This window comes from Pistacia vera, unplaced genomic scaffold (genome assembly GCF_008641045.1).
Source record: "Pistacia vera cultivar Batoury unplaced genomic scaffold, PisVer_v2 Contig292, whole genome shotgun sequence".
Lineage (NCBI taxonomy): Eukaryota > Viridiplantae > Streptophyta > Magnoliopsida > Sapindales > Anacardiaceae > Pistacia > Pistacia vera.
The window spans coordinates 1,788,959-1,801,556 of NW_022196104.1; the positions used below are offsets into that span (position 1 = coordinate 1,788,959).

Genomic DNA, 12,598 nt, shown 5'->3' on the forward strand with positions numbered 1-12,598 from the left:
CCGACGAGTCGGAGACCGAATCCGAGAAGAACCTTTGAGGTCGCGGCAAGAATCAAGGAGGTCGGGAAAGACCCGCGAGCGAGGCGATCGCTGCCGACCAGGCAAAGGACACACCATTGCTGGACTCATTGGGGAGTCTGCCCGAATATCTGCAGCCGATAGTCTATGGTCGTGCTCGAATGTGGGCTATCGGAGTCGTATGACGAATTCGCCGATACGGGTGACACTTGATGACCACCTCGTTCCAGCATCTAAGCAAGTACCCGAGCTGCTCTTAAAGTTGTCTGTCCTCCTTTTATTTATTATTATTATTATATTTTTTTTAAACTTCTTCTTGCTCGCAGGCTTGCTGGCGATGAGAGTTTCTATGGAGAAGACCCGTTGGGGGCCGCGAAGGGGGCCAACGACCTGAAGGAGGAGGTCGCTAAGCTTAAACAGAGCCTGGAGTCCGTTAAGCAAAAGGGCACAGGCATTCGAGCGGCGGCAGGTACTTGAACCAAAAGGACGCTGCTTTGCGAACGGTGATTTCCAAAAGGCGGAGCTCGAACGACGTGCAAGGAAGTGAAGAACTTCAAAGGACAATTGCTAGGCTTTCCAAGGAGGTCGGAGAGAAGGACCAGCAGCTCCAACGACCCTCCGCATGGCTCAGCAGTTGATAAGAAAGGGAGGCTCCGAAAGGGAAGGCTAGCTCTCGAGGCAGAGCTTTAGGAGAGTCGGAAAGGATTGCCTCGCTGACTGAAGAGATGCGAGCCAGTCTGAGAGGTGGGGGAAAAAGTCCAGACTGGCAATTGGGTCTATTTATTCCCTGCGACCCAAGAACCCATATTGGATATCTCCGACCTCCCAGCGGGGTGCAAGAGGCCTTGCGGATTCTGGCGGAGGAGACGACCAAGCAGCATTGGCCGCCGACGATCCGACCAGGCAGGGGGTTCTGGTCCCGCTTCGGGGGATCCCCCTGACCAGCCATAGTGTAACGGTCTCGACTCCGTGGAGGGTCTTGATAACTTTTGTACATTAATGGAAATACATTCTGTTTTTAACTGCTGTTCGCTCTTTATACATAGTGCAATTCAGTTTTACATAAGCAATATTACATCGAATCGTTACAAGCGAACAGAATAAATGCGAACTGCTAAGCGACAGAATAAAAACGAATTGTTTAAGCGAACATAATAGTACTTTACAACAAAGGGGAACTAACAATCAAAAACTGATCTATAATGAGAGTTGAGTTCGGGATTACTGATAATATGGCCGAGGTGCTTGGCATTCCAAGCTAGGGGTACTTTGGAACCGTTCAATCTTTTGAGATGGTAAGTCCTGGTCGGACCCCCCTGTCGACCCGGTACGTCCTTCCTAGTTAGGTTTCATACCCCTGCACTCAGCTCTCTGGTCCCAAGGAGAACTTCCTTTAGGACAAGGTCCTTGACCTGAAAGTCTCTTCGCTTGACCTTGAGTCGAAGAACCTCTTTGCTCGCTGCTGGTAGGCTGCTATCCTTAGCGAAGCCTTGCTGCGGTGCTCTTCAACGAGGTCTAAACTTGCCCTCATTAGTGCTTCGTTTTCAACCTCGTCGTACAAGTCTCTCCGAAGAGATCCAGTTCCCACCTCTACAGGGATCATCGCTTCGCAGCCATGGGCTAGCGAAAAAGGGGTTTCCGAGGTGGAAGTTCTTGGAGTCGTCCGTACGCCCATAACTTCGGGGAGGTTGTCAGCCCAATTCCCCTTGGCTGCTCCAAGTTTGGCCTTTAGAGTGTGCTTGATGGTCTTTTTGACTCTTCAACTTGGCCATTCGCTTGCGGTCTGGCGACTGAGGTGAATTTTTTGTGGATGCCTAGCTCGTCACAGAACTGCTTGACTCTCCTATTATCGAATTGCTTTCCGTTATCCAAGATAAGGGTGTGAGGATTCCGTACAGCACACTATATTCGTAAAAACAAAGTCTTTCAGCTTTCTGGTTGTGATCGCGGCTAGCGGTTCGGCTTCCACCCATTTCGTGAAATAACCACCGCGCCCACGCATACTTACCCCCCCCTTTCCAACTGGCATGGGACCGATAAGATCGATCCCCCACATGGAAAATAGCCAGGGGCTACATTTTTATCAGCTCGTACGAGGGGGCTCGCGGAATGTTCGCGAACCGTTGGCATTTATCGATTTCCTTACAAAACTGTGCGTATCTTCTTGGATCCGGGCCAATAATATCCTTACGAATGACCTTGTTCGCAAAGATCGAGCAGCTGTATGTTACTACAGATCCCTTCATGAATTTCCCTCAGTGATGTAGTCTGCTTCTTCACTGGTTACACATCAGGAGAGGGGCACTGAATCCTCTCCTGTACAGCTGGTCCCCGAGTGATGTGTAACGAGCAAATCTTGCTCGCAACCCTTGGCTCACCTTGTCTCTTGGCAAGGCCCCATCCTTGAGGTACTGGACAATGGGAGTCATCCAGGAATCTGGTTGAGCCACGTTTACCCTGTTCGGTGAGCTGATAGTTGGAGCACGACGAAACAAACAGGATATTGTCTGGAGCCTCTGAGTCCACCGATGGCTATCTTTGCCAAGGCGTCCGCTATAGATTTGCTATCTCTGGGGATCTGAGTGATTTCAAAGTGCTTAACACCCTAGAGCGGTCTTAGCCTCTTTCAGATAGCGGACCATGTTCTCTTCCTTGGCTTGGTATTCTCCTAGAATTTGGTTGACGACCAGCATAAAGTTGCTGTAAATGCTGATCGCGGTTGCACCCATTTCTTTGGCAGTCGCAACCCGATACGACTTCATACTCTGCTTCATGTTGGTCGCCTTAAACCCGAAACGGATATCCATGAATTCGGCTCCCCTCGGGCTTACAGGAGAAGACCCGCACCGGCTCTTTTCCTGTTTGATGACCCGTCGACAAGAGGTTCCAGGTCGGCAGGTTCTGAATACTTTCTTACACGACTTGCGCTAGGCTGTTGGTCACCTGGGAGATAGGAAATTCGGAGATGAAGTCGGCAACAACTTGCCCTTTAATGGTCGATCTGGGCCTGTACTTCAGGTCGAACTGGCTCAATTCCATGGCCCATTTGACAGTTTACCTGAGGCCTCTGGCTTCTGAGACCTGCCTAAGGGATAATTAGTCATTACGTTGATTGTATGGGCATGGAAGTAAGGTCGCAACTTTCTAGACGCGATCAGTAGAGCAAGGGCTATTCGCTCGATCTCTGGATATCGCATCTCGGCATCCGACAGGCGCTTGCTCGCATAGTACACTGGCCATTGCGTCTTTTCCTCTTCCCGTACCAGAGCTGCACTGACCGCGAACGGCGACACGGACAGGTAAATGAGCATTTCTTGTGGAAGTGGCTTAGAGAGGAGAGGGTGGCTTCCACGGGTGTTTTTTTTATACTCTGGAATGCCTGTTCGCATTCGGAAGTCCATTCGAACTTCTTGTTGGCCTTCAGAACATTGAAAAATGTGTAGCAGGCGTCAGTTAATCTCGATATGAAGCGACTAATGTGCGCTATCCGCCCATTTAGACTCATGACCTGCTTTTTGTTGGTCGGGCTCTCCATATTGAGCAGAGCTTGAATCTTCTCGGGGTTTATTTCTATGCCCCGCTGATTAACCTATACCTAGGAACTTTCCTGATGATACCCCGAACGAACACTTGAGAGGTTTAACTTCATTCTGTACATCGGAGGATTCAACTCTCAGCGAGATGTGCAACGTGTTCTAGGCGACCTGGATTTGATCAGCATGTCGTCCACATAGACCTCCATTGTCTTCCCGATCTGGTTGGAGAACATTCGTTGACTAGCCTGATAGGTCGCGCCCGCATTCTTGAGGCCGACAGGTGACTTTGTAACAGTATAACCCCCGTCTGTAATGAAGGATGTATGCTCCTCGTCTGGCCCGTACATCGGGATTTGGTTGTATTCCGATTATGCATCCATGAAGCTTAGTAGCTCGTGCCCCGAGGTGGCATCAACGAGCTGGTCGATTCTCGGTAGAGGGAAGCTATCTTTCGGGCAAACTTTGTTAAGGTCGCTGAAGTCACGCAGGTCCGTCACTGCCGTTTGGCTTCTTTACCAACCGGGTTGGCAACCCAGGTCGGGTAGAGAGCCTCACGAATGGATCCATTCCGGAGAAGGTTCTCCACCTGATTTTAATGCGACATATCACCCGGATCCATCGCTCTTCTTTTCTGGCGAACGGTTTGGCTTCACTGCTTACGTTAAGGCATGGCAAATAAGTCCGGTTATCCCGACCAATCTGCATGCGACCAAGCGAACACGTCAATGTTTTCTTTTAGAAGCTTACCAGTTCGGAAGCGAGCTGAGGGTTGAGACAGCTCCCAATCCTAACACTCGGCTCATCGGCTCGTCTCTTTGGATCAACCGAAATTTCGGACAGATCTTCAACCGGGCCGTAGGGGGATTTTCTGGATTCCGATCTATGTTATCCTCCGCTGACTAGACTGTGGCTCATCCTATGTCGCCATGGCCTGGCGGGCACACATCGCGGAATGCCCTTCCCTTATCTGCCATCTGCATCGCTTTTACATAGCATTCGCGTGTCGCTTTGTGATCCGCTCACTTCCCCTATCCTCGTTGGAGTGGGGAACTTCATCTTGAGGTGATAAATGGAAGTGACTGCCTTGAAGGTTCTCAACAGAGGTCGCCCCAAGATTCCATTAAAGGCCGATGGGCAGTCCACGACAAAAATTCGGTAACCCTAGTCACCTTGTCGTAGTCGCCGAGCGTGACTGGTAGTTGGATTGTTCCTTTGGGGATCGGTGATCCCCTGTAAAACCGTAAAAGGCATCGGGGCTAGCTTCAGTTGGCCTCGTGTAGGTTCATTCTATCGAACCGGTCTTGAATAGGATGTTCACAGCGCTTCCGTTGTCTACAAGCATTCTGCAGACATTATAGCACCCTATTAGGGCGTGATCACCAGAGCGTCCTCATGAGGATGGTGCAAGCGCCTGCCTCCTTCTCGCAAAAGGTGATCGGTCCTACTTTCTAGCTTTTTGAGGTCGCTGCGAAGTGTTCATTACCCTGATCGGTTCGTATATGCTTCACGAGCGTGTTTCCCGGGAGGTGCGGACCTCCGAAGATTATGTTAACACTGCTGTATCCGCTGTGATCACGACGTTTTTTCTTTTGCTCCCCTTGGTTTTCTTTGGAGAGTCATCAATGTACTCCTTGAAGTGCCCTTTCTTGATGAACTTTTCGATAGCCTGCTTTAGAGCTCGGCATTCATCAGTGTGGTGCCCATTATCCCGATGGTAACGGCAGTATTTTTGCTGTCGGGCCATAGCAGGTGTTTTCATTGGTTTCTGCTCATCGATTAGGCTGGCCTCCTCGGATTTGTCAAGGATTGTGGAAATGGACACGTTTAGCGGAGTGTATTGAGCTCGGTCGCGGTCGCGCGAGGAACAGGAGCATAGGACTTTTTGTGCTCGTAGCGGGTTCTCTTTCCTTTTCGTTGACATCAATGTCTCCTTTACGATCAGGTCTCCTATTTTCTCTCTACCAGGCATACTGCTGGAAGTGCCTGATCGCGACGGCGAATGGCCGCCACTGAATTCTCTATTCGAGATACTTTTCTACAAGTTGTTTAAATATGGGTGAGGAAACATCTTCTTCGGCCTGCAGTTCTTTCCACAGGTCGGTTTGCGGGCGAACTTCGCTATTATGAGTGTTCGGATGGACTCTTCTGGGGCTGAGCCACTTTGTTAGTTCCCTGTGGAAACGGTCGATGTAAGTTGCAGGGATTCGTCTCTCCTTGCCTTATGTTCTGAGGTAGCTCAAAGGCATTGAAAACTTCCATTAGCTTGGAAATGCCGTAGGAACGTCGGTGCTCATCTGAGGCCACGAGCTGATCGATCCGCTGGGAGTGACCTCACCCCCGTTTGGCGTGAGAAGTCAGCCACAGCCAAACAACGACATTTTGCAAGATCCGAAACCTGTGAAACTCCACAGGTCGTTGAATTCATATAATGATCCGGCGGATCATGGTTCCCATCAACGGCCGCATATCAGCATTCTGAACCTTGGTGGGAGTGGACACTAGCACTTCGGAGAAAAGGGGATGCAGAGGCGACCTGTGCCTTTTCGTTTTGCTGCTCCCTTAACCTATCAAAGCTCACTGTAGCTCCTCAATTTGTGGTAACGGAGCCAACTGGGGTGGCTTTCACCCGTGCGAGTCCGGCCTTCTCGATTACGGTTCGGAAAGTTCGAGATCGATTCCTCTTCGCCTCGGCCGGCATTTCCGGCCGCGCTCAACGCACGCTGGCTAAGGGCGTGTGAAGCGATGGATTGTGCGGGGCATTTTCCACGACCCTCGGCGTGGTACGAACCGCCTCGCGAGGTGTGGGGACCACTCGCATGATAACGATCGAGATTGTTCTGTTGGCGGCGAATAATCATCGCGCGCGACATTTTTGCTTGGGTTCGCCTGCGACGTGGCATGGACTGCTCGGATTCACTTTTTTGCCGAGTCTCAGCTTTACCGGCACCCTGCTCGGGCACGATTTGTACTCTGGTCCCTGGGAGCCCGTAGGCTGACCTTTTGCCACTGTGCTTACCCTATGTCTACGGCCTGCAGGTGCTCGCGGCATGGGCTATTGCCCTTTGCCGCGCCTTCGCGCATTTGCAGGCGTCTTTGGCGGTTGCACCACCATAGCTGTTGTAGATGACATGCCTTTGTCCAAACGGTCCACCTTTGGTTGACCGTCTGGAGAGTATTGTCGAACCTCTCTAGGTACCTCTGATGGCGGGGTCGAGTTGTGAAGTTGCCGGATATCCCCCGCCGCATTTTGCGAATCTGGAGGTACCCTCGAGGGGTATCTCCTTGGGTCAAGGGAACTCCTCAGTGCGCTGATAGCTTGCTCTAGCTCAGATTGGCGGGCCATTTGCTGTTGTAGGACCATAGGTCAAGATTCTCCTGGAAGGGTACACTAAATCAGCCCTCCTTATAGCGCCAAACTGTTGATGCTCTATTCTAACACCAACTAAACGACACGTGCACAACGTTGATGGTCAAGAAGAACACGATTATGGATAGAGAATACGAAATAAATGCAATGAGAGCTGTTAAGTGGTTCGGATGCTAAGGTAGCAATTCCTACGTCCACTGATTTGTATTGATATTGATATTGATATTGATATTGTGGTCAGGTCGCAACAGCGGACTGACTTACAAATGATTCAGGAAAGTAGTGTAATTATCTCAATGTGCAATTCATCTATTGAAGTTTGAATTCTTTTTCAGTGACTGTATCAATGTGAGATGTTTTTTAAAGTAATTTGAAGCTATACGGTGACCATTCCCATGAAGGTCTTGTAATCGTTCTGATGACACCGATTTTGTCCATCAAATTGACATGATCTTTTTCTAAAGTTTATAACGGCTTAATGGTGCCTTAAGTGTCTTGAGGTTCAACTGAAGTACTGCTTTTCAGTAACTATCCAAGTGTAAAATCATAACATTATGTGATATTGAGCACACCATCAGAAGATGATAGCACTTGGAATAAAAACAAATCATCATATTTTAAGCTATATGAATGTTTTCTTTACTATGTAATTTACATATAATTTCTAGAAAATAAAAAAAAATTTCCAGAAAAAGTGCTTAATTCGGTGTTTTAAACAGAATTTCCCGGATAAGATTTGTAAAAGTTATATTACATTAATTACAGTTAGAAACTAACAAATCCAGAGACGGGATTTGGCTCAAATGGTAGAGCGCTTGCTTTGCATGCGAGGGTACCGGGTTCGATCCCCTGCATCTCCATTTTTCATTATGAATTCTCATTTTGTCAATATGGCTGAAAGATCTGGACTTAACATTAGAACAAGGCTTTCTTACTTTGATTTTTCATATTTTTATGCAGAAGTTGTTGGCTTGTTTCTTCCAATCTTTTATTTTATTTTGTTTTTTTAAAGTTGGCTTGGATGACACGGCTCCAATTATATTCAATCACTCTTCATTAAAAATACAAACTATCTTGACTGAAACAAATATTTCATTATCTATTTGCTTGGAACTTTTAACAGCAACCAATTCAGCCGTTGATTAATTATCCATAATCTATCAAAACTCACGCTTCATTCAAGCTTCCCTTTTCTTATTTTCATGGTTTGATCTCAAAAAGACTTTGAATTTTGCAACTGTTTTGTTGTGGTCACTACCTTATATAGTTTTAAGAGTTGAGAATGGTAGAAGTTATTGTTTCTGTAGTTGCAAAAGTTGCAGAGTACTTGGTTGCTCCAATAGGCCGCCAATTTTGTTATTTGTGCAACTACAATAACCACCTGGAGAATCTTCAGAGAGAAGTTGAAAAGCTGATAGATGCAAGAGAGAGGGTGAAACATTCTGTTGATGATGCTAAAAGAAAAGGGGAGGAGATTGAAGATGATGTTGAGAAGTGGTTGGTTAATGTGAATAAGATTGTTGATAAGGCAGAGAAGTTTATTGAAGACGAAGAGAAAGCGAAGAAGAACCGATGTTTCAAGGGGTTGTGTCCTAATTTGAAGAGCCGCTATCAGCTTAGCAAGAAGGCAGTGAGGGAGGCAAAAGTTGTTATTGGACTTCAGGAAAAAGGGAAATTTGGTAGAGTTTCATATTGTACTGTTGCGGAGGCGATTTGGCTTACAGCTGATAAAGGTTATGAGGCCTTTGAATCAAGAATGGCCTCTTTGAAGAAGATAGTAAATGCATTAAGCAGGCCTGATATTTACATGATTGGTGTGTACGGGATGGGAGGCATTGGCAAGACTATGCTGGTGAAGGAAGTTGCTAGACAAGTCAAGATGCACAAGCTCTTTGATGAGGTGGTTTTTGCAGAAGTATCTCAAACTCCTGATATAAAAAGGATTCAGGGAGAAATCGCGGACGAATTAGGCCTTGAATTGAATGTGGAAAGTGAGTCCGGAAGAGCAAGCAAACTATATGCACGATTGAAGAATGAGAAGAAGATACTTGTAATTCTTGATAACGTTTGGGATGGTCTTGATTTGGATAGAATAGGAATCCCTTTTGGAGATGATAATAAGGGATGTAAAGTATTGTTGACATCAAGAGACTTAGATGTATTGTCAAATAAGATGGATACTCAAGATAATTTCTTGGTTGGCGTTTTGAATGAAAAAGAAGCTTGGAGCTTGTTCAAGACGGTGGCGGGTGACCATTTCGAAAACCGCAATTCGAAATCTATAGCAACTGATATAGTCAAGGAATGTGCAGGTTTGCCTATTGCCATTGTATCATTAGGAAGGGCATTAAGAAACAAGAGCTTATTTGAATGGAAGAATGCCTTGTTAACACTAAGAAGACCTTCATCAGCAACCTTCACAGGTATGCATGCTGTAGCTTATTCTACTATAGAGTTGAGTTACAATCATTTAGAAGATGAGGAACTCAAGTCAACCTTCTTGCTTTGTAGTCTAATGGGATATACTGAAAATGGTTCCATGTTACATTTGTTGAATTATGGAATAGGTTTGAGTTTATTTAAAGGCATCGTTACAATGGAAGAAGCACGCAATAGAGTATCTACATTAGTCCGAAAACTCAAATCCTCTTCTCTGTTGCTGGATAGTTATAGTGGTGAAATGTTTGCTATGCATGATGTTGTTCGCGATGTTGCCATATCAATTGCTTCTAGAGAGTGGAATGTGTTTACAATGAGAAATCAGGTTGTTCCCTGGGAATGGCTAGATAAGAACTCACAAAAAAATTGTACTGTAGTCTCCTTACATAAGACTTATTCTGATGAAATTCCTGAAGAGTTGGAATGTCCTCAACTGAAGTTATTCTATATGTTTAACAATGATCCTTCATTGAAAATCCCAGACAATTTTTTTGCAGGAATGCCAGAGCTTAAAGTTTTAGATTTGGCAAACGTGCATTTAGTGTCACTGCCTTCTTCACTTCATCTTCTAGTAAACCTTCGAACTTTGTGTTTGGATCTATCTGTACTAGGAGATATAGCTATTATCGGAGAGCTGAAAAAACTGGAAGTTCTTAGCTTTTGGTATTCTAAAATCGAGCAATTGCCAAGAGAAATAGGTCAATTGACTTGGTTAAGATTGTTAGATTTGAGCAATTGTTGCAACCTAAAAGTTATTCCACCGAATGTTATATCAAGCTTATTCCGATTAGAAGAACTGTATATGGGTAATAGCTTTTTTCAATGGGAAGTTGAAGGGTTCAACATGGAAAGAAAAAATGCTAGCCTCAATGAGTTGAAGCATTTGTCTCACTTGACCACTTTAGAAGTACAAATTCAAGATGCCAAGATAATACCAAGAGACTTGTTCCCCAAAAATCTGGAAAGGTACAAAATATTCATAGGAGATGAGTGGGACTGGGATGGTGATCATGGGACTTCTAAAACATTAAGACTCAAGCTCATTACCAGAATTTGCTTGGAGGATGGAATTATCATGCAAATGAAGGGAGTTGAAGAACTCTATTTAGATGAATTGCAGGATGTCAAGAATGTTGCTTATGAATTAGATAGTGAGGGCTTCCCACAATTGAAGTATCTTTATGTCCAAAATAATCCATATTTCCTGTGCATTGTTGGTTCAGTGGATTGTGTAGCTTGTGATGCCTTCCCCCTTTTGGAGTCCTTGTCTCTTCGCAGATTGATCAACCTGGAGAAGATTTGTCATGGTCATCTTTCAGGAGAATCTTTCAGCAGGTTAAGGATCATAAAAGTGGGTAATTGTGACAAATTGAAGAGTATCTTATCACTTTCCATTGCTAGAGGCCTTCAACAACTTCAAATAATTGAAGTGACAGAATGCAGGATTATGGAAGAGATTTTTTCTATTGGAACAGAAGATAACATCAACAATAATGAAGGATACAAAATGGAAGTAACTGATGAAGATGTAACAGAAGAGGAGATTATATTTGGTAAATTGAAGAGGTTATCACTGTCTTATTTACCAAATCTTTCAAGCCTCTGCTCTGGGAATGGCACCTTCAAATTCCCCTCTTTGGAAGAAGTAATTGTGAAAGGATGTCCCAATATGAAGATTTTCTCTCCAGGAGTTTTAAGCACACCAAGTTTACACAAAGTAAAAGTATCACTGGCAGAAGGAGAGGTTGAAGCATGTTGGGAGGGTGACATAAATACAACCATACAAGAGTTACATAAAATCTGGTATGTATCTATTTCCTAAGTTTCCCATCTTGCTTTTTAGGTCAATATTTACAGATATTGATTAAAAAAAAAGAAATAAAATTAAAAGAAATGGTAAATAACTCAGGACATCAAAAAGTCTAGTTTAAGCACCTTATATGAAAGCTTTACATTATTTCTTTAGCAGTTCCTGCTTTCACCTTGAATGTTTTGTGCTTTCTGATGACAGACTTTCCAATGTTCTATGGAAGATGGAGGTCATCATCCTTCAATGCACCATCGTTGCCGCGCATGGTTTGACTGTCAAAGTCAGACTGCAAGAAAGGCCTTCTGTCTCCATCCATATTGCCCAGCTTTAGTTTTCATTGATATGATCATTTGAGGTTGAATTGTGGAAAGGTTATTTTTCATTATCTTCTTGTTGCAGTTCACTGGAATTCTATTCACTTTCAGGTTTAGCCTCCAAGCTGCAAAGCCTGCCATATTGAAAAGAAATTTTAAGTATCAATAGAAGTGTGAATTCTGTATTTTTGGAATTGGGTGCCTTCTGTTACTGGAATGAATTCATTTGTATATTTTGATGCATTATGGTGAAACCATCAAGTCAAGACTCAAAAGTTGTAATAATTATGTCATTTGTAAAGTGACAAAATGTTATAATATGATGTTTGTTTTATAACCTGTTAGTCACTTCACGTTGGATTAAAGTGTTGAAGATGGTGATAATTTGCTGGAAATGCAGAAATATTCAACTAAACTTTCAAACTGTTTTTGGTGCCAAGTGTTAAAGTTGCTGTTACGGGTGCAGTGGTTGAAGCCACTGTTTTTGATGAATTATTGTGAAGTTTTGTGACATGTTTAGTTGGGTTCAGTTGTGATTAAGACATGCTTTAGTTGTAAGTTTATTTCAAATTCAAATGTGTAAAAATATCCACTGCATTAGGTTGTTTTAGGTGGAACAGTGGACTGTTTTTGTATATATATTATCCTTATTTTATGAACGAAAAACAGGGCACTCATTTCATGTTGCTGCCGTCTCTTTCCTTTGCTTAATCTCTCTCTTCATCACTCTCCAGTAGAACCAACAGATCCAACATAAAAACATTATATGTAAATAATCATTTAAAAGTCTGAAAAACCTCTGGAAGAATTGACGACTTTGGCCTATGTAAGGCAGAGGTGAGTTTCGGTACTCATTTCATCTTCTTCATTTCGTTTCTTTTCTTTTTTCCTTTTTTGAAAGAGTTTTTACGTACTATTGTCTTTCAACGTTTGCTTTAAATGCACCTGTGCCAGTCAGGCCAAAGTCGTCAACGATTCCAGACTCAGCCGGCGATGAATATCCCACCTGCAAATCAAATAATTCATCTTCAACATGAAATAATCTGTGTAATCAAGCAAAGAATAATGAATAAATTTTTAGTTTAATATGACATATAATGAAACTTACGGCATG

At 44.2% G+C, this 12,598-nt stretch overlaps 1 protein-coding gene across 1 annotated transcript; it reads left to right on the forward strand.

Moving 5' to 3' along the window:
• Positions 1–8,100: 8,100 nt before the first annotated feature.
• LOC116134901 (probable disease resistance protein At4g27220) lies at positions 8,101–12,130 on the forward strand. Its single transcript, XM_031420589.1, has 2 exons — positions 8,101–11,163; positions 11,372–12,130. Coding segments are annotated over exons 1-2 (2,961 nt in total). The 5' UTR covers positions 8,101–8,203; the 3' UTR covers positions 11,373–12,130.
• The last annotated feature ends 468 nt before the right edge of the window (positions 12,131–12,598 follow it).